This window comes from Mustela nigripes, chromosome 7 (genome assembly GCF_022355385.1).
Source record: "Mustela nigripes isolate SB6536 chromosome 7, MUSNIG.SB6536, whole genome shotgun sequence".
In the NCBI taxonomy this organism is placed as follows: Eukaryota; Metazoa; Chordata; class Mammalia; order Carnivora; family Mustelidae; genus Mustela; species Mustela nigripes.
Window position 1 is genome coordinate 7,991,675 of NC_081563.1, and position 26,411 is coordinate 8,018,085.

Here is a 26,411-nt window from a genome sequence, read left to right on the forward strand (position 1 = left end):
CCCCTGTCCTCAGAGGCAGGAAGTGGGGGGCAGGGTGGTGGTCTGTCACCTGTCCTCAGAGGCAGGAAGGGGGGGGGGCGCGGTGGTCTGTCACCTGTAATCAGAGACAACTTCCGGTATTTACTGTAGATCGGGATAAAAAGAGGACAGGGTGATTTGATCCCCGAGTATTCAGACTTTACTAGCAAAATCTCTGCCCTTTCTCCTCCTCTTCTTCTTCTTCTTTTTTTTTTTTTTAAGAATTTTTAGATATTTGACAGAGCGTACAAGCAGCTGGCGTAGCAGGGAGAGGGAGAATCAGGCTCCCCACTTAGCAAGGAGCCAGGTGTGGGGGATCATGACCTGAGCCGAAGGCAGATGCTCAACCCCCTGAGCCCCCCAGGGGCCTCTGCCCTTTCTCTTCTTTAACTGTGAAGGAATGAGCCCCTTTCAGGCCTCCTCTTTACCTGTGTGCCATCTGGAGATGGCAGAGGCGAGGCTGGCCAGTCACTCTGGGACCGACTGGCACGCACAGGCGGATCTCCGGGGCAAGCAGACCCATTTCCAAACCAGACACTAGCTTAGGAAAAAGAAAGAAAGCTATTCACACGTACCTCTTGAGGCTGATGTTGGCGTCAGCAAAGATATTTGCACGTCCTGGGTATTACACTTTCCTGCATATGGAATTTGAAGCCTGTATGTGCCACCCTGCACATAGATTGGACCGTCCAGTCATACGGAAGGGTTGTAGGATCGTCACAATGCTGGATACAGACTAAACCTGGATTCCGGTGCTGTTCTGTCCCTTCCCTGCCCCAGGACCCTGAGCAAGTGACGTCAGGTCTAGAGCTCGGTTTCCTTCTCGGCAAGATGGGAAATTTCTATCCTTTGCATCGTTATGGTAAACAATTAAGTAGTTTAAACTCTGTTACTGTCCCCACCAGGGCATTGTCCCACTTTCCCTGGTGGGTGAGAACAGGCAGTGGTTTGTGTCACACTGGTTTGCTGCTCTATCATCTTTGCCTGGAGTTGCTGGAAAAGTCTGCATGTTTAGAAGCCTCTCAGATGCGCTCCTCTCACCGAAGCAGCTGGAAGGCTGGGACCCCAGGGTGAAATTGGTCAAAGTCTGCTGGCCCTGGAGGGCAGCTTGCTGTGTAGCCGGGTGTGTCCCTGCTGCTGATAACAGGAACACAAAGTTGGGGGTGTGCTCACCCCAGGCTGACATGGGGCTGGGAGCTCCCCGATGTACCATAAAACCAGATGCCCCAGGTGTTCCCTAAGCACCTGCCGTGAGAGCTGGGAGCAGGGCAGAATGCATGTGCTCGGGAGGCGGGCTGGTTCCAGGAAGTGATGAGTCATTCTGAGGATGAAAGAGCCAGAAGAGTCTCCGGACACAAAGGAGGCCGTTTTGACCTTTTCATCCTTGAATTTTGATTAACCGCCCTGGCCCCCCGCCCCAGGTACTTGTGAAAATACCGCCTCGAGAGCCAGTGACCCAGTCTGCTCGGGTCTAGTCACTTAGAGGAGGTGAGGACGCTGGTAGTGTTTGCCCCCAGCGTTCCAAGGACAGAGACCTTTCCTAGGGCATCGTTTTGTGTTGCGCTCACGCTGACAGCTGGTGAGGTCCCATCAGAGGCACAGTGTTCGTCGTTCCTTGCTCCCGTGCACAGCGCTCACAAAGTTGGGAGGAGGACGGTCTCATCCTGGCCTTCTGACCCCAAGTTTTGTGCAGTTGCTGTGCTCCAGACTCTTACCCTTTGTGTTTCATGGCCTGGATTTTTGGCAAGAAAAGCCTGACGAGCCTGTTACTTAAACCGTGTCTGTAGGGAATTTCATCTGGGGTGTTACCCTCATGAACTTGACGTGGCTGGGAGAGAACAAATGCTGTTCTTCATTTCTTCTAGATTTTACATCGCAACACTTGCCTCCCTCATTCCCGGAATTGCCAGGCTGCTCGAAGGGTGGCTGGTACACCTTGTGGTCTCCACCTCTGGACTGTTGTTGTGATGGGACAAAAATCCCTAAACAAACCCCTTCCTCCCACTACCCTTGGTTTCTTGCTTGGGATGAAGGCTTGATTTCATGTTGCTCTGGCCAGGTCTCAGGGTCGTGAACTTAGAACACCACCGGGTTCTTGAATTCCCTCCACAACCTTTTGGCGGGAGGGTGGTTCAGACTCCTCGATGAGACCACCCTCGATGGAGCGCTCACTCCCTCTAATGAGTCGACTCCCCGTGGAAGCTTGATCTCCTGGACTGTGCTTTGGCCACTGGCTCTGGAACGTCCTGTCTGCAATTCTGACTCTAATTCCAGTCTGTGATCATCTCTGTAGCACTGGACACCCTGTCCACATGGGCTGAACATTCTGACATTCGGATCTAAGTCATTGCCATCTGTTGTGCTAAAGGCTGACTTTCTTTGACGAGGTGGCACCCATTACCAGTTTGTCATGCACCGAGATGGGGGATGGCTCCATGCAGTGGAGAACGGGGGAGTCTCGGGGTTCCACCTGGGCTCCTGCCCTCGTCCTGTTACTGGTCCCGCCACTCTGAATGTCATGCAGACCTGGCACCCCGGTTCCTCCTCAGAGAGGGGGCAGTAACGGGGGACTTGAGTGCAGCACGGGTTGCTTAGATCTTAGCACGCGAGCTTGCTCATGGGAAGGTTTTTGGTGCCTCACGAAGTCTGTGCAAATGGAACATGGAGGTTTGTGTGGCCCCTTTCCTGGGATTTCCTGAGAACTGCAGAGGAATTAGAATCACTTTTATCCACTTGTGGATCAAATGAGTAGAAGAAGCAGTTTCTGAACTGACAGCTAAGAGCCTTCGTCTGGAGTAATTCAAATCTTCAAATTTAATAGTCGATGTAGTTCAGGTTGAACACACTGTTTATTTTTAATGTTGTGAGCAGAATCCCAGGTGGACCTATGGTTTTGGATTTTTATGTTCCTCAGTGTTTTATCTGCCTGTTTCTAATATAAGAACTGTAGAGTTTCCAACTCAGGGAAGATTCTCTGAAAAGAGGGTATTTCCGTGAGATGGAACAGCCTCAGAAAATTAGCCTCAAAGAGTGTTCTGGAAAGCCAGAAGATACCACACTAAAAACCCTGCATATAATCATATATCAATTATAATATAAATACATTATATTTATGTTATATATTAATTATAATTATATATCACACTATATATTACATTATATATCATAAAATACATTATATATATTATATATATATTACATTCATCCCAAGCAATACATTATATATGTTGTACATATGATATAATATACAATTAAATTATACATAATAATTATATGATATTTAATATTTGATAAATATTTCACATATATGTATAATATCTAATAATTATAATATAATACAATAGATAATTAATATTAATATTAACATTAGTATTAATATAATAATATATAATGGTATATAATTATATGGTATATAATTATAATAGTGATATACTAACATATTAATAATTAAAATAAATATATTAATTATATATGTGTTTGTGTATATATATATGTGTGTATATATGTGTGTATACATATATATACATATGTATATACGGATACATGTGTTTACATGTTTCCTAATTTCAGAACTGCTCTGATAATCCACAGTACCTTTTAGAGAACCCTTGTTTGGCCAGAAGGAGGTGTTTGTGAGGTTTGGCTCATCTGTCCTTGAAAAGCTGGAATAAGTAGAGGAATCCTGTTTCATGTGATAAATGAGGCCCTGTCGGGGAAGCAGCCATTGCTTGCCCAATGTGGAGACTGAAATCAGCAGATCTGGAAGTAATTTGGTTCGGGGTGAATGCAGAGGCGGGACCTCAGAGCTGTTCACCTGGATGTGGAAGCATTTTGTTTCGTTCTTTTCAGGTCGTACTTTGGTGACTCTGCAGGCAGTTAAGATGCTTTCTGCTTCCCAGTGCTGCCCTCCCGGCGCATCCTGGGTCTGTGAGCGCGGGAGACACGGCAGTCGTGGGATTAAGGGGCAGGTGCAGGGAGTGTGCATCTGAGGCCGGCTTGTCCGGCTTCTTTAGGTACATCCGATTAGCTTCTTCCTTGAGCCTTTTCCTCCCGACGGAACTGAGCCAGTGAACTGGGAGCTGGTGTCCAGCCGGTCTCGTCTTGTATTCGTCCAGCTTTTGCCCAGCGCTTCTTTAGAAAACATCCTGAAGAGCGGAGATGAAGACGAGCCATGCTTGCCCCCAACTTGCCTGCACCCCTCAGCAGAGCAGGTGCCGGGGCTGAACTGGTGCCCCCTTCCCTGAAAGCCTGTCTCAGGCCTCCTGGGCCCAAGCAAACAGTAGTCGCCTTCCTGAAATCAGTTCTGGTTAGTTCAGCGTCCACCCTCACCCCCTCCCCAACGGTGGTCACACACACGTAACATAAATGGTTACCGTCTTACTCATTTGTAAGTGCACATTTCAGCACACTTTGTGTGAGCGCAGTTCCTGCTGTTGCTGGCCTGCCACCATCGGGCTCCAGCTTCTGTTTCCTCTCCCCAGTGAAGCTCTAACCCATTAACCCCTTCCTTCCTCCCCGCGGTCCCTGGTAATCTCAGATCCACTCCTGGTTTCTAGGGGTTTACATAGGAAAATCCTACATCTGGTATTAATTCTTTTGTGACTGTCTTATTTGTCTTAGCATGGTATCCTCTGGGTTTATCCCTGTTGCATATGTAATGTATGTCAGAATTTCCTTCCTCTTTAAGGCTGACTCCTGGCCCGTGGTGTGTCTGTACTACATTTTATTTCTCAGTTCATCCATCGATGAGCACTTGGGTGGTTTCTACCTTTTGGCCGTTGCGAGAACGCTTCTGTGATCAGGGGTGTGCAGATATCTTTTTGAGACCCTGCTTTTGCTTTTCTTGGATATATATTTAGAAGTGGAATGGTTGGGTCATATGGTAATTCTATTTTTGATCTTCGGAAGAACTGTGTTCTGTACTGTTCCATACATAGAGCCGCACCATTTTTGCATTCCTACCAACAGTCCGCTAAAAACCCTGCATATGGGTTCCAATTTCTTCCGAGCCCTGCCAACCCTTCCTGCCTCTTCCTGTGCTTGAGAGAGTGCCGTCCAGGTGGTCAGTTAGAGCAGCCGCTGCTGGTGCTGAGGACAGTTTCTGGGACTATAGTGCCAGGTGGGGCTGTGACCCTGTCATCCTTTGTTAAGAATTTTGGAACAGATGCCCTGCCTCTAAGTTGCTCAACAGAGGGAGTAGCTAAAGATAATCAAAACAACTTTCAGTTATTCGTGGTGGGAGAACCACAGCAGGCTGGCCCCGTGGCACGCACGGAGGGAAGATCGCAGGACCAGGAACTGGGAAGTCAGAGTCCATCTCTGCAAGGGGGGGGAGCGCTGCCTGTCACTTGCCATTTCTGGCCTTATTCCTTTCAAACGAGGCTTTCAGAATAACAACCCAGAGTCATGCCCCTTTGAAATCTTCAGACTCTGTGCAATAACTTTGAATTTGATCACTGATGGGGAGAGGGACACTTTGCTGTGAGGACAAGAGAGCAGAGCCCCATTTAGCTTGAATTATTAAAGATGCCCCTTCAGGCTTCATTTCGGGCCAGTCGGAGCTGGAATTGGATCTTGTGGGTCATCACGCTAACGTCCTCGTCTTACAGATGAGCGGCTGGGACGCGGACACGTGGTCACACTCTCCAGTCACGAGCTTGCTTTTGGCTGTGACTACAGTATGCTGGCCAGTGGGTCCTCGGGGCTGCGTGAGCAGCGGCAAGGGCGTGGGCACGGGTTCGAGCCTCGCTGCAGGAGACGGTCACCTGTCACTCAGGGACCAGTGTGGCCCACAGCTGAGGGTCGCGAAGCAGGAGGGGGGCTGTGGAACCAAAACAGAGGTGGCTTCGGGCCCAGCCTGTGCCCTTGCACTTTTGCTTGTCCTTTAGTTCACTGGTGTGAAAGGCCTCGTACCTACAGTGTTGTGACAATCAAGGAGCACAAGGTCACGAGGAAGGAATCTACAAAAATATTGTTCCTACCGCCGTGCTTTGCCGCAGGGTTAGAGGCCGACCCCTGTCGGTAAGCACCGGAGGTTAAGATCTACGTTGAACATTGATGTGACAATTTTTTTTTTCTTGTAAAATGATTCTCTGTTAGAAGTGTCAGGGTTCCTGGCGCCTGGCAGACTCAGACAGTAGGACACACCATGCTTGATGTTGGGGTCGTGAGTTCAAGCCCCACATTGGGCATAAAGCTTTCCAAAAAAAAAAAAAATCACAAAAACCCCAAACACAAAAAAGGAATATCAGGGTCATAGGAATCCTTTTTTGCGTTGTTCTTCTTTTCGGAACTGTCTCCTGTCCCGGTTTGCCTGAATTAGTTAGCTTGCTCACAGATGCGGAAGTTGCGTGATTTTCTGATCTTGCCTTCCTGTGACTTGCGTTGGTGGTGGGAGAAAGAGCGCCGGGCGCAAGTCTGTCCAAGGGCGACTGGCCCGGGCGCATCTGTGCTGGTGTTCACGGAGGGTCTGCTTGTCGCTCGTCCCAGGGAGATGGGTCCACCAATCCACGGAGGGTCATTTAAGATTGTAAAATGAGCCATGAGGGCTTTCTTGGGTTCTTTGTAGGTTTTGTCATTGCTTTTAGGGCTCTGGCCGCTTCTAATTTAGCCTTGAATCAGCGGTTCATGTTTGGGCATGGTGTGCAGGGCTCGTGACCAACCACCTGGAAGCCTCAGTTTTCTTATTTGTGAAGTGGGGATGCTAACTCACTGCTGCTTATGTCACAGGGGTTGAGGTGAGGCTGATGAAAAGTAGTTTTCGGTTTTTTAACTGACAAAGACAAGTCTTGATCGTCGGCCTCAAGGACAACCTGGCTTCGCCAAGTGACAGGAAAACCACACGGCGAAATAGAGACACATCCAAGCGAGAAAGTGCACAGAACCAAACTGTGCCGATAGGTCAGGGACAGTGTGCACAGCAAGGAGGTGGCCGCTGGGATTGTTGTAAGGGACCCGCGGTGAGTGGGGTCAGCAGGGTCCCTCGCGTCCCCATGTCGGGTAGCTGGTGACCTTGAAGAATCAGGGCGTGATGGTTGGGAGAGAGGGTGAGGTCTTGGGATCCAGCGACCGGAAGTCACAGCGTGCAGACCTTTCATGCTCAGACGGTGGACCTCAGGAGGCCACCGAAGTGTTAAGTGCACCGAGAGGAGAGGGGAGCGGCTTTGCCTGGGCCAACCTGTGGGGTCAGCTAAACTGGGCTGGCGAGGAGGCAGCCCCAAGCGAGCCGCACCCTGAGGCAGTCACCCCGAGTGAGGGCAGACACTTCTGAGGACAGGCACCTCCCAAGGCAGGTCGCCTGAGCACTGGTCCCTTGAAGACACGTCCCCTGAGGACAGGCTCCTCCCAGGGCAGGAGGTCCAGTGAGGCAGAGCAAGGAGGAGCGAGTGGCAGAGGAAGCCTGCAGGGTTGACCCTACTGGGCTGCGGGCCACTCTGAGGTGTCCGAGTCTCATTGCGGCACGTGACAGGGCCAGACCATGGAGCCAGAGAGTGGGGTCTTCCGGGGTGGACAGTGGGGCAGGGAAGGACGGTCACCAAGGCGGTCGTGGGGGCCGGAGCTGTGGAAAGAGGGCCAGAGCGTGGCGCCAGCTCACTGGGTCCTCTGGCCCCAAGCATCTCTCCAGCTGTCTCTCCACCTCCCTCTTTCTGCCTCCTCGCGGGCTGGCGTCTTCTCATCGGCACCATCGCCAACAGCACCGCGTAGTCTTCCGGCTGTCTTTCCCTTCTTGCCGGTCTGTACGCTTTTGCCGCGAGGCATTTTTGAGCTCATGGGTCAAATCATCATTTTGTTGTTCCCGAGTCTGCAGTGGCTTCACGTTGCTCCTTAGAAACGTCCGGGCCTCCCAACGTGGCGCGAACTCCATCCTTCCCTGCTTGTCCGTGGCAGGCACAGCCCCCCAGCCGGGCTCCTGGGCACCGTCCCCGCGGCGTCTGCCCCCTCCTCGCCCGCTGCAGCCCCTTCCATGTGCTGTCCGCCTCCCTCGGCTGTGGCCCCTCCTGTCGGCTTAGAACAGACGCAGCCCCACGGACGTGGACTTCACTTCCCCGTGTTTTACTTCTGTCTCCTTCACGAGCCTGCGAGTCCCGTCAGAGGCCAGGGATGCCGTCTTACTGATCTCGGCGTGGCCAGTACCAGGCTGGGTGGAGAGTAGATGCCGGATGTGTGCTGACTGGCCCTTGGTTGTGTAGCTGGACAGACACACGGTTAGCCGGACAGACACATGGAAGCAGAGCCCGTGTTTCCCCTGGAGCCACCGTGGGGCAGAATCTGATTAGGCAGACCGAGACCAGGATGGAAATTGTTCCAGATAAGACTCAGTTTTTCTCCTTCTCAAGTGGAACTACCCATTTTTTTTCCAGTTACTGTTTTTGAATGCCGACTCTATTTGGCATGGTGGGGGCTAGAGCCCAAGAGGTATAAAGTGTGTCTCTTTTCTCATGAGTCTTCAGATTTAGCTGTAAAACCTGCACGCGACGACAGAGCAGGGCACGGCTGAGCAGGGGCCGGGGCCGCGGAGGGGAAGAGCCCAGCGCCCTCCGGGATGAGGCTTCCTGGCGTCGACAGGGTGGGGGTTGGTGGGCTGGCTGACGGGGGTGGAGTAGACGGGTGGTGGGGGTGGACGTCGTGGAGCCCATCCCATGGAACAGTAGGGTCTGAACGAGGTGTGGCCGTCGAGCGAGTGTGACGACGGCAAGTTCATCAGGACTGGCTCCGGACAGACGGCCTTCCTGGAATTAACCGACGGTGGGTCTGTCTCTCTTTCTAGACTCAAACCATGAATTACGTGGGGCAGCTGGCAGGCCAGGTGTTCGTCACCGTGAAGGAACTCTACAAGGGGCTGAATCCTGCCACCCTGTCGGGATGCATCGATATCATCGTCGTCCGCCAGCCCAACGGGAGCCTCCAGTGCTCGCCCTTCCACGTGCGCTTTGGGAAGATGGGGGTCCTGCGCTCCCGAGAGAAAGTGGTGAGAGCATAGGACCCAGTGGCCTGGGGGGCCAGGCTCTCTCTCTAAAACCTAAAATCATCGTGTTTCTGCCTTTGAAGATTTTATTTATTTATCTGACACAGAGAGAGAGGTCACAGTAGGCAGAGCAGCAGGCAGAGATAGAGGGGGAAGCAGGCTCCCCGCTGAGCCAAAGTCAGATGCTTTGCTAACTGAGCCCCTCAGACGCCCCTCATGTTTCTGTCTTTGGACAGAGCTTTAGGCCTCCGGAGCTGTGGCTTCACCCTGGGAAGGACTGGTCACTGAATTGATAAGTACTAACTCGAATTGTGTTAAATTATTCCAAGACATGGGGCAAAAATCAGCTAGTTATTAAGCTTGTGATTTGTGTGAGTCAGACATTCAGACCAAGGGCGGCAGGGCTTGTTTGTCTCTGCCCGTTGCCCTCTGGAGCCTCGGCCAGAAGACCTGTCCAAAGATGCTGTCCCTCGCTGGCCTGGGGTCTCCTGGCTGGGCTGTCACCTGAGGCTCGTGGCCATGACGCCTACACATGGCACGTCCGTGTGGCCTGAGTAGCTCCACAACATAGCTGCTGGATGCGGGGTGACCCTCTCCAGGGGAAAGGAGCCGGGGGCCCCCGTGTCCTGACCTGGGTGCAGACGTTCCAGGAGCCGGTCCTGCACGGGGCACCTCTGCGCGGGGTCGGCGCTGGGGCAGGTAGACGCCGTTTCTGATGGCTTGCCTGACTGAGACGGGGAACTGTGCCATCGTTTGGGGCGTTTGTGGGTAAAGGAGATGTGTACAAAGGCAGGGCACCCCCTCGAGGTTTCCTGTTTGAGTCAAGCGTGTTTTTCCTTCAGGTTGACATAGAAATCAACGGGGAGTCTGTGGATTTGCACATGAAATTGGGAGATAACGGAGAAGCATTTTTTGTTCAAGAGACCGATAATGATCAGGTAAGGAGACCGGCGGCCACTGGGACTTCCTAGTTTTGAGTTTTGAGCGATGCTTCTCTAGAGGGCCCAGCGGAAGTTTGTGTGGAGAAGTGACACTGCTGCGGGGCCTTGTAGACCGTCGCAGCAGAGAAGCGTGGCTGCTGACCTGTACCGGGGATCTGGGAGCCCCACGGGGTGGGTGCGAGCCGTGTCCGAGACCCCGCCGTCCTGGCCTGCTTCCTCCTGCTGTCTCCGAGGAGACGGGAACCGGATCACGCCGAGCTGTCGTCCAAAACACCCAGGTTACTCTGGCATGTCAGGTCTCAGAGGGCTGAACGTTCTAATTTTTGTGTAGTGTGTAACCACATCACTTTCATTTTTTGTAATTTAAAACAATTTTAACAGCTCTACTAAGATACAGTTTGTGTACTGTACGCTTTCTCTGTTGCAAATGTACAGTTTGGGGGTTTTCAGGTTTCTCCAAAGAGATGTCGCACGGTCAATTTTAGGACATTTTCATCGGCCCAAGAAGAAACCCTGTGCCCTATAGCTGTCGCTTCCCTGTATCCCCCAAGCCCCCGCCCCGTCACCTTCCTGTGCCCTCAGTAACCTCTCCTTCACTTTCTGTTTCTCTCAGTTTCCCTGTTCCGAGCTTCCCCACGAACGCAGTCCCAAGTGTGTTGTCATCGCGCCTGGCTCCCTTCCCTTCTCATGAAGCTTTCGGGGCTCGCCCGTCCCGTCGCCGGGCTCCGGGCTTCATCCCTCTGTGGGGCTGCATCATCACCCATGGTGTCCGCGCACCACACTGGTTTGCCCTTTTGTGGGCTCGTGGACATCTGGGTCGTGTCCACCTTTTGGCTGTCAGGAAGGATGCCGCTGTGAGCGTTCCTGCGCAAGTTTTTGCGTGGACAAATGGCTTTGTTTCTCTTGGGTCCGCACCCAGGAGCAGAAGCTCCCCGTCACATGCTAGCGGTGTGTTCCATGTTCGAGGAACGGCCGCTCCATTTGACGTGCCCACAAGCAGGGCATTGGCTTCGCGCTTGTCCACATTCTCATGGCCACCTGCCCTGGACCGCGGGTCTAGCTGTCCTCGGGGCGAGCAGGGACGTCTCACCGGGGCGCTGCCGTGCGTCTCCCTGATGACTGGTGAGCCGAGCATCTCTTCACAGGCTGGCTGGCCGTTTGTATTTGTTCTTTGGAGAAAAATCTGTTCAGATCTTTTTGTGATGGGTTTTTGTCTTTTTATGATTAGTTTGTCATGGATGTCTTTGCTTGCTTGATGATATTCCTTGAAACATAAAACTTTTACATTTTGATGAAGTCCAGTTTTTTTTTTTTTTTTTTTTTAATCCTTTTGTGGCTTCTGCCCTTGGCATTCTGCCGAAGAATCCTTTGCCAAATCCAAGGTCATGAAGATTTATCTCGATGTTTTCTTCTTAGAGAAATCGCTTTTTCACTCTTAACTTCTTCGAGAAAATGTGGAAGGGATGCTGTGTTGGGATTCCTCAAGAAAATCCACTTAGACTAGTTCTTTTACAGGAAGATAGCGTGATGCCAAAGGAACAGCTAAAAAGCTACAGGGTCAAAAGAATGCACATGGTTTCAGTTTCAGAATAAAATGGTCCCAGGCTCCTCCTCTTTTTGGTCTCCTCAAAGGTGTGATGTAACGGGAGGACCAGCATCCTCGGCCTGTGCCCCCGACTTCTGTAATTATGTCCCTGTCCGCAGGGCCGGCTCTGAGAGTCACTCATTTGTAATTATTAATTCTTGCCATCTCAGATGGATGCTTGCCTTCCAAATTTCTGTTGTCCCTTAGCTTGGACAGATTTTACACTGTGGGAGTTGAAGAAGCGTTTTGGGCCAGGCTTCCATGGAAGCTGCAGGGGCTGGAGCCTGCTCTGCTGGCCTGAAGGGTGCCTGGGGGCGGGGCGGGGCTTCGGGGGGCGGGGCTGGGTATGTTCTGCCCCTTAGGGATGGCCCTGGCTACCCTGGAAGGCTGCTGCAAGTTGGAGAAGCCTGTGTTCCTCATCACCTGAGTGCCCCAGGATCCAGGCCCCCTCTGCCTATGGAGCTTTGCCCCTTCCCTGCCCATGTGGAGACCTTTCTTTGCTTTTAACCTCGTGTCGGCACTGTCGGCCTTTCTTCTGGGTTTGGCCCATTGAGCAGCTGGTCGAGATGACCTCTCACCTCCCAGCCCAAGGCTTGGTCTCAGATGTTCTCTGCACACCTGTAGCACCTCGAGTGTTCTCGAACCTGCTGTAAGGGGTTAGCAGGGGGGTTCTGTTTCTCTCTTCTCCTTTGTATATGTTCTTTCCTTCTTGTTACCAAGTGTCTCCTAATAAATAAACCAATAATAAAAATGATTAATAATAATTATTACCTATAATTATGAGCTGTAATTATTAATATAAATAGTAATAATAATAAGAAAATGATTGTTATAGTTTTTAGATGATTATTATACCTTATTAGACAACTTATATGGTAAATCATTATTAAACAACTTAAATGGACCTGCCATGTATTTTTTCCTTTAGTTTTTAAGAGGAGAGTCGGTATCGAATTGACTAACGGCCGAATACCTGGATGGCTCTGGTGTAGGCAGGCACTTGGGGTGGGGGGTGTCAGCTGTATTTTTGTTTTTAATTACTATCATCTTAATTCAGTGCATATTAAAAAATGTATACACATTCTCTCTTTTACAGGCAAACATGTGCAGGCACGTACACATACCCACACACGCCACCATATACACTCACCCCCTTCCCCTGCACTGAAATGCAAAGTTGAGCCCAGTTCCCAGGTAATGTGATGATTCAAAGCTCATTTTTCTCTCTTTACTGTGGATACTTCAAACACTTTGGGTGCCCTGAAATCACTCATTACCTTGCTTTGCTATAATTACAAAAATGTGGGACTCGATACAAAATGCCGTAGAGTGCATTGCTGATTCGTGGTTGGCTATCCGGATCTGGCGCTGCCTCCAGCCCGCGGTGGCCATGACCGCTGGTCCCGCCGCCCCACATATCCCTCCCCGAGGGCGCTCGCTCTCCTGAAGGAACACTGGCCAGCCTTTGGCACCCCTTGCCCCTTAAACCCAAATTAATAAGGTTCTTTGAAGTCTTTCTTCTGCCCTTCAGGAGGTGATCCCCACGTACCTGGCCACCTCCCCCATCCTGTCGGAGGGGGCCTCGCGCATGGAGAGTCAGCTGAAGAGGAACTCTGTAGACAGGATCAGAAGCCTGGACCCCAGCACGTCCGCCCAGGCCTTGCCTCCCAGTGAGGCCGCTTCGAGCAGCTCTTTAGTGAAGAAGAGAAGGAAACGGAGGAGAAAGTCGCAGCTGGACACCCTGAAAAGAGACGACAACACGAACACGTCTGAGGACGAGGACATGTTTCCCATAGAGATGAGCTCGGATGACCAGGCTGACCCCCTGGACAGTAGCAGGTAAACGTGCGTGAAAGCTGGGGCCTGTGTGGGGTCAGGCACGTTTGTTCTCTGAGATGATTCTCACAACTTGTTTTTCGCCCCAGTATTCCTTATTCTTTTTTTTTCTTTTTTTAAAGATTTTATTTATTTATTAGAGAGAGAGAGAGGGCAAGCGTGAGCAGGGGGAGGGGCAGGAAGGGAGGGAGGGGGAGAAGCAGGCTGAGCAGGGCCTGACCCCGGGGGTCCATCCCAGGACCCTGGGACGTGACCTGAGCTGAAGGTAAAGGCTTACCGATTGAGCCCCCCAGGTGCCCAGTGTTCCTTATTCTTATGTGAATGCATCTTAGACTGAGTGTTAGAACTCTGTGGCCCCAACCTCAAGGGGCAGAAACATCTGAGCTGGCTTACAGCTATAAGGTGGTCGGTCCTCGTCTGGCCGCCTCAGCATCTAGGACGGAACCGAGGGACAGAGAAGCAAGCAAACGAATACTTCATGCACGAAACCCTGTTTCAGAGCCTGCTTGCTCTTATTTGGGCCCTGACTGAAGTCCCGGCCTTTGGGGTGATGTGTGGCTGGGGACTAATCTGTGACAGCTTTCAGGTTATAAGGATGTGCAGAACGTGACCAGTTGTCTCTCCAAGCAGACTTTTCCTTTCCAGTTCTGACTAGGCTTGAGGTTTCATGGGTCATCTTTGCTTTTACCTGGGTGGTGAAATTCGGTTTCTGTGTATTACTATTTTAGTGAAAATGGCCAATTTTAAGACAAAACTCATTTGTAAAGTATATTTGATATTTCAGATCTTTATGTAATTCAGTTTTTTTTTTTTTTTTTTTTAATGGGGGTGTTGTTGAGGGAGAGAGAGACTGTCAGGCAGACTTCCTGCTGAGCGCAGAGCCTGATGCAGGGCTCAATCTCACGGCCCTGAGATCACGACTTGAGCCGAAATCAAGAGTAGGAAACTTCACTGACTGAGCCACTCAGGCGCCCCTAAAATTCAGTATAATTTTTGATAGTTATTTTGTATCTTGTTAACATGAAAAAGGGATCGGGAACATCAGGACTGTCCCTCTGCTTCATTATTCAGATTAGGACTTCTTTCCCCCCTCTGGCTAAAAATACAGGCAAACTGGCGGTGACACGTTTCCTCACTATAGCCTCTAATCTGCTGTAGGCTCAGAAACTAGTGGTTGGGCTTATTATAGTTGTAGTCCCTGCATGGCTTTTAGTTCCAGAACTTAGTGAGGGATATTTCAGGGAACATCAGAAGTACGGACCGACAGCCTCTGTGTGACTGCAAGAGGTAATTATATTTTTGTTATTAGTGCACTCTACCTGAAACAAGGTAGCTTTGCAGTCGTTTTGTCATTATTAGAGTCATTTGGTTTATATCATTTATTTGTTCTGCTAGGTGAAGGATTGTCTGTGTGTGGTCATTCACTTGGCAGCCTCCTGTGACAGCAAGACTTTTCAGCCTCCTGGGTCCGTTTCGGGACCGCGGTGTAACATGACCAGCAGGGTCACCTTTACACACGTCTGTCAGCCCAGAGACTTGAATAGAGTCTTTTTTTTTTTTTTTTTTTTAAGATTTTTATTTATTTATTTGATAGAGATTACAAATAGGCAGAGAGTCAGAGAGAAACAGGCCCCCTGCTGAGCAGAGAGCCCGATGTGGGGCTTGATCCCAGGACCCTGAGATCATGACTTGAGCCGAGGCAGAGGCTTAACCCACTGAGCCACCCAGGCGCCCCGAATGCAGTCGTTTTAATGAGCTTTATAATCCAACCAAAGCACAAACACATTGACGCGTGCCTGTGTGTCATGCTTTCCCTCCTTACTGCCTCCAGTGTGCCTGGGTGGGTCAGAAAGAGATGGTGTTCATTGACAAAGAACTTAGCTAATCAAGATAAAAGGGAAACTTGCCTTCATTATGAATCTGTCGCACATAATCACTAATAATTCTTTGACTTTAGTCTTTTTCTTCTTTTTTTTTTTCCCCTCCAGAACTCTTCCTAATGATATACCTGTATTCCAAGAAGATGTTTCTAAGGAAAGCCCTTCCCCAATCATGACTTACCCTCAGTCAGCATCGTACCCTAATTCTGATAGAGAGTGGTCACCCAGCGCCAGGTGAGTTGCTGGGGGACGTGTCTAATAATAGTGAAATATAAGTAAAAAGTGAAAAAATGCGGGTTAGAGTAGGAGGTATAGATTCGGATTGAAAAAGGACATGTGCAGACCATAAACTTCTGATGTCATAATCAAGCTGTAAATCTGGCTCTTCACTCCCCGCAGGTGACCTTGAAAGAAAAGCCTCTCCAGTTCCTTAGTGCTGATTGTCAGCAGGAGAAAACAGGTGGCTGAGCCTTTCTTGACACTTAGCCCTCCAGTACGATTCCAGAGCCACCAAGATGGTTCTGAGCTGTTAGAATGACGCCTTCTCCCCGTGCTTAACCCCTTCTGCTGAAACCAGGAATATTTCCCTGAAAAAAACTCTGACGATGCCCTAGAGTTGGGGTAGAAACTTGGAGAATCAGACCTGCTCAGGCTGTGGATTGCCATCCCAAAGACCCAGGGACTGGTAGTCAGTGAGACTTCTGAGAATATGTGAGCCCTTCTCAGAAGAACCAGGAAGGGGGCAGATCTAAACCGGGTGTCCTCAGCAGGGGCTGTATCACCCCCATTAGGGCAAAAATTGGCTCTTGGGCAGCAGAGAGTTCTTAGGTATTATAATGGCTTGTGGCTCCCATGGGGCCTCACACGTAAGCAAATACGGAGTCCATCTGTGGTATTAAAGGGTCCCAGTGGAGGGAGGACCATGACAGGGAAAAAGCCTCAGCTGTCTGGGGGTATGCGAACAATGGAAAGAAGTTGAGAAACCCCGATCTTAGTGACAGGGACATCCTTGGATTCTTCGTCTTCTTCTTTTTTTTTTTTTTTTTTAAGATTTTATTTATTTGAGAGAGAGAAAGAACAATGAGCAGTGGGGAGGGGCAGAGCAAGAGGGGGAAGCAGACTCCCCACTGAGCTGGAGCCCGATGTGGGGCTCGATCCCAGAACCTTGGGATCATGACCAGAGCCAAAGGCAGATGCTTAACCCACTGAGCTTGCCCAGGTGCCCCAGGCTTGGATCATTCTTATTCCTTACGTTGTAGATGTACTTGTGGTTTGTAGTGGAAGTGTGGGAACCCTGCTGCAAAGGCTCCCTGCCGAAAGCCAGAGTCCTCCCAACAGCCCTGCTTCATTCCAGTTCCACCAGAGCGATCTCGTCAGTGGAACAGCACAGTGAGCAGGACGTGCTGGAGTCCGGGTCCCAGAGAACTAGATCAGTCCCGAGCCTGGGTCCAGGACAGCCGGTGTCGGTCTGCCCCAGTGGGGCTAGAGGCCTGCGGGGTGTCCTCGTGGAGGTCTGTCTGCAGACCTAGCCCGTGCTGTAGAAACAGAACGCTAGCTACCCAGGATGTTTACAGTTTCCAGCAGCCATCGTTAGAGGGTGAAAAGAAACTGAGAAAGTTACCTTTGATGATTGAGTTCCTTTGACCCAGCATGTCCAAAATTCCATCAAGTCGTTTCCACGAAGTTCTTAATGAGATTTTCACATTCTTGTTTTTATACTAAGTCTTTGAGATCATTGTGAATTCACATGGAAAGACCACCTTGGTGTGGACGTGTCACACTTCATGTGCTTGATAGTCATGTGCAGCTGGTGGCTGTCATATGGACAGTGCAGATATTAGACCTTCCTGGAACCTCTCTCATCATCTCCCGAGGTCTGTGGAAATGCACCCTAAGGAGGGAAAAAGATGGCATTTTAGGAAGAAAATTAGGTAGGATGGTTAGAAACCACTGTTAGGTTGGAAAATCTGTTCAGACACTCTACCTTAATTTTGAGTTTCAAATAAATGTTTAAAAAGCAACCGTGGGTATGTTCTCCCGTCTTCCATGATTTGCCTTATGAATCCAGAAGAGCGGCCGTGTCAGATCCTGCAGGTCTGACTGCTGTCATATGCAACGACAAATTAGGATAAATAGATACATTTCCATACTTGGAAGTACGTCTTTTCTTTGAAGAGACAACTGGCAGCAGAAATGATCAACTCTTTGGAGACTGCAGTTTGATTAAGCACTAAATTCTGACCAGAGAATAACAATCTTTTACGGCCATATGGATGAAATAGAAAGTGAAATGAGTCTTTTGGCAGTTTCCTGTTCTTGTGTTCAAAAAATTCATGTTGATTTCTGAGTGATTTCAACAGAGTCATTTCTGCTGTTGTCAGATGCCTAAGTATGTTCATTTTCTCGCAAATGTTATTGTGGAGAGGAGTCAAATAATTTATATGAAGTTTAATTGAATTGACCTGTGATTTTTCTTTCTCTTAATGTGTATCACGTGGTGTCCGGTAGCCCTATAGATTGCCAAAGGACTGCCCCCCGCCTGGCAGTTGCAGCCGAGGGAGGCCTTTCTAGCTCTTGCCCTCCACAGTCTTCCCACTTCCATGCTTCGGAAAGGTAGAGGGGCTTTTTCCCCACTTGGATGTCTTCGATAATCAAAATTGTGATCTAACCCGTACAAGCCTGTTTACCATTGACCAAATTACTTACGCAGACAATGCATAGACTGCGTAAATGAAACTTTTGATCTAACTCTTACAAATCTACTTGACTAACCAAATTACTTATGAAGAAAATACATAGAGATGTTTTTTTTTTCCTTTGATTAAGCATTTGTAGATTATTAGATTTTTTTCCATGACTAAATTGGATTCTCTGGAAATTATGGCTAAGCATATAGTTCTTCCAAATTTTATGGAGCGCTTTGCAAATCAGAACAATGAAATAAAAATCGGTAATATGATTTTTGCTTTGTGTCTAAGGGTTGTTCAACATACAAGTTTATAAGATCTTTTGTGTAAGGGGAGTTATTATAACTCTTTAAGTTGCTGATTAGACTGTCTGAATAATGGAATCCTATTTCCAAGGCATTTCTAGAATGGAATTTTGGAAAGTAGCATAGGTTTAGGATCATAGGTTTGTATTTTCCTCAGATGCCATGGTCTGAGGTTCTTGCCTCCATTCCTTCCATGGTGTCCACACTCCGAGCTGCGTGGTGGACCTATATGGTTTCTAAATGTTAACAAATGAAGCTCTGACTGACTTCTACACGAGAAATGTTTTCCTTTTTGATGAAAGAATCAAGTCTCAGGATATGCTTCGTTTGGAAAGTTTCATGTACAGAGGAAAGGCCATTTTGAAAGGAGGAAAACTAAGCTGTGAACAGTTAGAACTCACTTGCCCAGGCGGGACTGGCAAAATCCTCAAAACTGTTCCGTGGTTAATAAATGCATTATTTACGAAAGCCAATCACAGATCTTGTAAGCTTATTTTTTTGAACAACCCTTGACCTTAAAAGACTAAGATTTGATAATGGGAAATCTTGGACCCACCATCTTCCTTGTGAATCACACCCAGAACTGGGAGCCTTTCCCCGACTCCCCTTCTGTCAGCCTGAGTTCCACAGACCGTGCGCGGGTATTTGCGTGCAGGATCCTTCTGAGGGAGGCTGGTGTTGCCGCCATTTATGGTGGTGGCCGGCCGGGCGCCGGAGGTGGCGCTCCTAGCTCAGGGCTCGCTTCTCTGTGGATGAGTTTGCAAACCTGAATACCTCTGTGGAGACCTAGGGCTTGTGGGGTTGGCCAGGGGTCGGAATAGCAGGAATTCTGGAGTTGGCACCACAAGACACTCGTGTTCAGCATTTGCCTTCTTCTAGAGCAGGGGCTGGCTAAGGACGGCCGGTGGGCCAGCCGTGGCCCCCCATCCGTCCTCGTGGTTCTGTGGGACTGCAGCTTACTCACGTATCGTCAAGGGCCGCTTTTGTGCAGCTGCGACAGAATTGTGCGCTCTGACAAAGGTTGCGTGACTCACAAAACTTGACGAAGTTCGCTGACCCCCCGGCTCCAGAGCAAGCTCTGTCTAAAGGGCTCTGCTGACTTCAGTGCAGGGGGTACAACCATTCCTTGTTCCACAAAACATCACTCGTGTTTTATGTGGTGAAATAGAACAGCAGGAGCTGTTGGAGGGGTTGGAGGTTCGGATGCCGCGCTGCGGAGGACAGGAAGCCAGTCACAGTGGACCTTTTCTGTGATGACTCTGGAGACAAACTGGATGCTGGTCACGGTTGTAGGTACACTGGAGGCCATGACGCCCCCTCTGGACCTGGCGCTGATGTCGAATATATAATATGGACATGCTGGTGCCAGGGAGGCAGTGACCCTTTGGAGAAAAGTGTAATTACAGGACTAGAAGAGGTTGGGAGGTGATGGACACCTTACCATCTAGATGTGTGGGCGCGCAGCCTTCCTCCTGTGGGACCACTTCCTATGGGGTGGAAGAGGGGGGGGTGTGTCCGTGTGTTGGGAGACATGTCCCATCGTATATGCTCCCACGACACCCTGTCTCAGGGTCCTCCTCCACACATGGTGAAATAGAGCGTGAGGGCCACACTATAGCCACGTACCACGTGGGTGGTTTGGTGGACGGTGGGTACCATGGGCGATGAACCAGCCTCTGAGCCTTTTGGTTTGAAATGGAGGGGAGAGAGAGAGAAAGAGAGAGCGGTGAGTCTCTTTGGTTCAAATGGTCAGACTGAAGAGATCTGGGACCAGTTTAGCCATTAAGGGTCCCTGTTGGTTTGATAGGTTTCATCTGTGACTGCTCCTTGTCCTGACAGGAAGCTGTATTCTGCGGGAGTTGACATCTAACTCAGGTTTGTGAGGCCAGGAGGGGACTCAGGAGAGTGTGAGGGCTGCGGAAGAAGGTGCAGAAGGAAAACATGGCGGCTTCATGTAACACCGTTGTCTTGCTCTGGGGGAATTGATGCAGGAGAAGGCAGGGAGAGGTTAAATGGATATATTTTTTCATCCAGATGTTGTTTAGGATACTGTGAGAAGTTTGTAGACAAGGTGATGATTCTGGGCTGGTCACTCTGGCTGGACAGAGGGAAAACTTTGTTCAGGTCTCAAGAGGAGAAATAGGAAACATTATAGAGACAAGAACAAAAGTTACAACCACTTAAAAACTGGCCTGAGAATTAAGCCATATGATATGTTGTTACAGAGCAAGCTTTAGCCAACAGGTGGATTTTGAACTATTCCTGGAAGATATTTAATGAAATCTCAACACAGAGGCTCCTGGCGTGTTAGGAAGTTTGAGTTTATTCTTGGCATTTGGAATTTGTGGCAAAATTAGCACGTGATACAGTTTCCCTGTTTTCGAAGTCAGTGCAGATTCATAAACCTTTAAAAATTGAGTATAATGGGTACGTATCTGAGATGGGCAGGACCCCCTTTGCAGCCGAGAGCCGACAGACGCAGTTTGGGAGTTGAGACCACAGGAGTGGGGAGCTCAGGGTGAGGTGGAGAGAGACAGATGGTTTTGAGAGGAGAACACACTTTTCCATTCTACTTTCTTCTCTCTTTTCTTCAGTTTTTCCTTTCTAAATGTCTCTTCTCATCTTTGCTTGAAACTGGGGGGCAGGTTGGGATAGGTTCCCCAAAAGGGGAGCGTCTTCCTCCTGGCTGTGTGTTCTGTGGACCCCTGGTGGCCAGAGAGGGGAATGTCATGAAACTTGTGTGCATTTTCTGGGCTGAACCATAGAATTCTGGACCAAAAAAATCTAACAAAGTTTCCCTTCCCAGTTTAATCATGGATTTGTGTTTTTCTTAAGTCCTTCAGGTTCTCGACCTTCAACACCTAAAAGCGATTCAGAATTGGTCAATAAGGCCACCGACAGGACGATGCAGAAGAGTAACCTAGAAATGCTCTGGCTATGGGGAGAATTACCACAAGCGGCAAAGGTAAGCCTCCCCACCCCCATTTCTGCCAAATATCGAAGATAGTTTCCAAAAACATGAAACGCATGATCTTTTCTTTGAAGAAATTTCATTTCATATTCCAGTCTATTAAAAGCATCTCGAATATTTTACTATAACTTTTTTTTTTTTAATATTGTAAAGCTTCTAGAAGATGCTACAACTTCTTGTATCCCCAGTAGAGGGTTGTAATATGAATGAGTGAATGAGTAAACATGGAAAGCATTCCTATGGAGAATCCAGATGGGCAACTTTTTGGAGGGAATGTCTGTTGAGGTAGAGCTGTGGGTTCTTTCTTTTTCTGGATTATATTTAGCTTTCATGGAAAACGCGGATTTCTCTGCCTGCGTGCTGTAGCGCCGACTGAACCAGCCATCTTTTCAAACTCATGGCATTTGTCATTGGAGAAGTGGCTTGGAAGTGCTAATGCATCACTTCTTCTGGCAAAAGGCTTCCAAGCACAGAGGTGCTGTAGCGTTTTCTTGCTGTGCGAGAAGCTGTGAGATCGGGTACAGGAACCGGCACTTTCCCTTTCCCTCCAACCCATAAATTGCATTCTTGTTTTTGACCGGACAAATCTTTTCCGTAACAGGACACTCCTTGGAGAAGTAGAATCAGAAATGTTCATTTCTCACTCAGGCGAACCACCCACTTGTTGACTTAGTTTTGGGGGTAAACTTTATTGAAATAGAGCCCGTGCACAGAGGAAAGCCCACATCGTAGGTGCACAGATTGGCACATGTTCACGCCGTGAATGTGTCCAGAGAGAAGCAGAGCTTACTCAGCCACTGGGAAGCCCCCACTTTTGCAGTTACTGCTCAGCCTGCCCCCCCAGAAGGACAAACACCCTCCTGCCTTTCACAGCAGAGATTAGCTTGGCGACATTCATCGTGCTGTTGTGTGTAATTCTAATTCCCTTATTGTCGCTGTGCTGCGAACTGCCCGTCCCGCGACTGTCCTGCCCGTCCCGTGCATGGACACTGAGGACTTGAGCTTCTCTTGTTTCTTGGCCTTTCCCGATCCCTTTCCCTTTCCCGATCCCACAGCCTTCTCAAGGGCCGTTCATGTTTTATATGAAAGTTTGTTCGCTCTGGAACTGGCGTTCTGCTGTTTAGATTCTTCTGGCGGAAGGGAAATCACCAGGTGACGCCCGAGGCTTGACTGTCTCTGCCAAATGGGCAGACGGTTGTGCAGATGTTAATGGGTTCATGGTTTTTCTTCGGTTAACTCCTTTTTTCTCTTTGCCCACGCCCTGACCATTCTGTCTGTCTGTCTCTCTGCCCCTTTGACATAGTCATCTCCGCACAAGATGAAAGACTGCAGCCCATTAAACAGTAGAAAAATCTGTGATAAGATACACTTTCAGGCCATCCAGAGTGAGTCTTCGGATGCGTTTAGTGACCAGTCGCCAACCATAGCCAGGCCTCCCGGGCTGCCCATTCCGGAGCCGGGCAAGCCTCCCACAGAGATGCAGTTTGCGAATGAAGAAGACGTTGAGGCCTTGGGGGCGGCAGCCCCGCCTCTGCCTACGATCGAAGAACCTAAACCCCTCTCTGCCAGCGTAGCCGCGACAACAAGCAAGATGGATTCTCCGTCCAGGAAAAAAGGTGGGAAGGCTGGCGGGTCGCAGCAGATGGGGGGCTCTGCACGTTCCCAGTCCTTCCCTCCGAAGGCCTGAGGATGTCAACGGGGAAGCTGGACCGGGACAGCTTTCCGCTGAAGATGTTATCAGAATTTAGTTATACAGTCAGACAGAAGGAGCCCTTGGGGTGGTGTCACAAGCCCCTTTACTCTCTAGATCGGGGTGCTGGCATCCCGAGGGGTGAAGTCTTGGGGCTCCAGAGGAAGCCGATTGTTGAGCTAGTCCTGGTCTCCTCACCCCCTGCCCCTCAGTTTCTGTCAGCACCTTGCCTGGTTTTAATTTCTGCGTGACAGGGTCACTGTTTGCGAGGGTCACTTGTTTATATCTGTGTTTGCTGGGAGCTCCCGTACTAGAACGTGCGTGCTCTGTGGGGTCAAGAACCATTTGGCCTGCTTTGCCTGTTTCCTCTGTGCTCAGAATAGTCTTGCTCCGAACTGCTGGTTGAGTACACGCCTGGTCGCCCGGCAGGAGGGATGACGTCAAGCCTGTCCTGTTGACCACGTGGTTAACCACGTGGTGCGCTTTTCTAGATTTCTATCAACCAGTGACGTCATTCTCTGGCAGAAGGAAACAGGAAGTCCACGGTCGTGGTGTGCAGTGACTGTGGATGCACCGTGTGGGCCCCCGGGCCTGGGACTGTGCATCCCAGGACGTGTTTAACGAAAGCCTTCCTCACTGAATGATGGTGGCGATGGCTTCAGTAGACCGAGTGCTCAGGACACATCAGGCCCTTCACAGCTGGGGGCGTCGCTCAGCAGCGTTGCGTGACTCGGTCACGCACACTTCGGAGCAAACGTGCATTATGCTTCAGTGCTTTCTGGAGCTGCTCGGAAGTCCGTGGAGGACCAGGGCTCTGACCTGACCCCTTTGCTCTTCCAGACAAACGAAGCAGGCATCTGGGGGCTGACGGCGTCTACTTGGATGACCTCACAGATATGGACCCTGAAGTGGCTGCCCTGTATTTTCCCAAAAAGTAAAATTTCTTTTTATTCTTCGTATCATTTTCTGTGTTTGTCTGTGTGAGTCTGGTTCCCCCCACCCTTACATGTGATTGGAAAGTGAGTAAGAAAAGGGAGCTCCGATTCTCCTGTGAAAATCTACCAGTAAATAACGGACTTTCTCCGGAGTCCCGTGTGGATAGTTCTGTGTGGCTGGCTTCCCACCTCCTGAACAGGAATGAAGGCACGAGGCTGGCTCCTGTGGGGACACCGCGGTCGTGTTGTGAGGGGGCACGAGGCGGTGACCCGTCACCCAAATCAGTGGCTAAAAGGGGGCAGGTGCACAGCCCTCTCCGTCCCGAGGAGAGATTCTCCCGTGGCCTCTGAGACCCCTGTTCCGTTTTGTGATGTGCAGGGAGGGCTGGCTCCTCGGAGGGTGTAGCAGAGATCTGTGGCCTCTGAGGACAGTGTGCTTTCTCTGCCGTTCCTTTCACGTAGGCTCGGGAGGGGACACAGGGAGGACAATAGGCTAAAACAATTGTCTCTCCCCAAGTAGTGGGTTTCACTTGTCCGTCTTTGTCCCGGTCCTGAGATGACCTCCTTTGCGACTCCGCGGGCCAGCGCGATGTCACCTCTCCTCTTCCTCCTCCCAGCGGGGATCCTTCCGGGCTCGCCAAACACACCAGCGACAACGGAGCCCGGTCAGCCAACCAGTCCCCGCAGTCCGTGGGCAGCTCTGGCATCGACAGCGGCGTGGAGAGCACCTCGGACAGCCTGAGGGACCTGCCGTCCATCGCCATCTCCCTGTGCGGGGGCCTCAGCGACAACCGGGAGATAACCAAAGGTACTGCCCGGAGCCTGGCCCTGGCGCCAGTCTTTGAGCCACGAGCGCCCTCTCGTGGCCAGCGGCCAGATCGTCTGGAAGCTCGGGCTTCTCTGTTGAAAGTGGCTTTTCACTTGGCTGGTTCCCCAGAGCACAGATGATTCGCTGTAGCTCACGGGCCTTATGCAATTCTGTTGGTCACACACGGCTTCGGGGCCACTTGTCGTCGGGCGTGTTTGCTGAGCACCTGTGTATGTCTCCCTGCCTTGTGCCCGCCCTGCAGTGGTGCCCTCTGGGAGCCCGCAGCCCAGGGGCAATGTCGGGGTCACGGAGTCACAGGGCACTGGAAGTGTGTAGAAAGGCTGTGGGGTCTTGGGGAGGGAGAGACGTCTGGATCTGAGCACATTCAGGGGCGCTTGCCAGCTGGATCTCCGGGGTGCTCATAGGCTTGGCGTACGTGGTGAATTAATTCATGGTGTCCATCAGATTCAGAACCGTGGTTTCCCAGTGTCTCGTGACAGCTAGGTGGTGAGGTGGTCCTAAGACCCCCAGCGGATGCATCAGCTGTCACCAACTGACGAACCCTTCGAGTGGCATCAGAGGCCCCAAGTGTCGCTCTCTTGCCCCTCTACCACTGCCTCCACTCACACTGTTCTCTCTTTTTCGTCAGCCCCCTCCCCCCACCATGGTCTGTTTTTCCAGTGGGGAAGGGGTGAGGCAGTGCACTTCACCCCTCACCACCCCTTCCCTTCCTGCCCTGAGCTGCCGTCCTAGACTCCTGCCTCTATCCCGGAGTCCCGCAGGGCTCCGTGAAGTTCTCACACAAAGGCTGGGGCTCCTTGCTCTGGAACCTGAACTAGCTAATCCATCCCCCTGGAGCTGAACTGAAATACATAGTTCAATGTGCTCCAGCTGGTTTAGTCCCTCACAAGAAGTCTTTCGAAGACCTCCTCCCCTGTAATAGCCACGTCACGTGTGCGTATCTCTAGCACCAGCCACTGTGGGACCTTGAAGAGGTGCGAGGGGCTGGTGTCCCATGGCACCCGCTCTCCTGTACACTCGCACTGAGTGTCCTTCCAGGGGTCTGCTCAGATGAGGCCAGAAGCCCGTGAGCAGGAGCCCCTGAGGAGAGCACCTAGCGGCATGAATTCGGGTTCCAGAGGTACCTGTCGTGGCCAGGCTGGGTCAGCCTCTTGACCAACGGGTCTCTTCCTGCTGGACAGGTCTGGGATCTCCTGGGTTGGTTCTGTTCAGGGTCTATAGGACCCTCCCCTCCCCCCTGGGGAAGGAATGGGGACAGATTAGTGACAGAGAGGTGGTCAGAGCCCACATCAGGGCTCAAGCCAGGGCCAGCTGAGTGGGGGACATTGAGTGGAGGCCAGAGCTCATCACAGAAGCTAGAATCAGGGCTGAGGCCTTCCCTCCTCCCAGAACGTGGTGGGGTTGGGTCAGCAGGTCAGGCCTCATGCTGTCTTCCGCTCTTCCTCCATGTGACAGTGACCAGCACCTCGCCCACTGACATCGAGCGAGTTCTTGCTTTAGGCTGGACATTGGCTTCCTAGCCTCACAGCCGCCAAAGAAGCGGGCGTGGTTCTTGATCCGCATGTTACAGATGAGGAAGCTGAGGCTTGAGGGAATTAAGTACTTGCTCCGCATAGGCTTACACGGGTAAAAGTGACTGAAACTGGGTGGCCTGGTTTCCCAGCCTCCTTACCAGTCACCTGCTTCTGGAGATGCGTGGGGAAACTGGATTTTCCACACGCCTGCTCCCCGCCTCGCTGCCGGGGCATACGCTTGCCCCACAGCCTCGG

At 50.6% G+C, this 26,411-nt stretch overlaps 1 protein-coding gene across 8 annotated transcripts in view; it reads left to right on the forward strand.

The window, feature by feature from the left end:
• The window catches only part of LPIN1 (lipin 1), a 67,520-nt gene that overhangs the window by 7,507 nt on the left and 33,602 nt on the right, over positions 1-26,411 (forward strand). For 5 of the 8 annotated variants that reach the window (XM_059405162.1, XM_059405164.1, XM_059405163.1 and 2 more), the window contains exons 2-10: positions 8,786-8,986; positions 9,826-9,921; positions 13,041-13,348; positions 15,334-15,459; positions 17,734-17,838; positions 21,053-21,182; positions 22,492-22,804; positions 23,719-23,812; positions 24,431-24,621. In XM_059405162.1, coding sequence (XP_059261145.1) covers positions 8,795-8,986; positions 9,826-9,921; positions 13,041-13,348; positions 15,334-15,459; positions 17,734-17,838; positions 21,053-21,182; positions 22,492-22,804; positions 23,719-23,812; positions 24,431-24,621 — 1,555 coding nt within the window. In that variant the 5' untranslated portion in view covers positions 8,786-8,794. The remainder of the gene's footprint in view (positions 1-8,785; positions 8,987-9,825; positions 9,922-13,040; positions 13,349-15,333; positions 15,460-17,733; positions 17,839-21,052; positions 21,183-22,491; positions 22,805-23,718; positions 23,813-24,430; positions 24,622-26,411) is intronic. The other 3 variants (XM_059405165.1, XM_059405166.1, XM_059405169.1) reach the window with 1 other exon arrangement.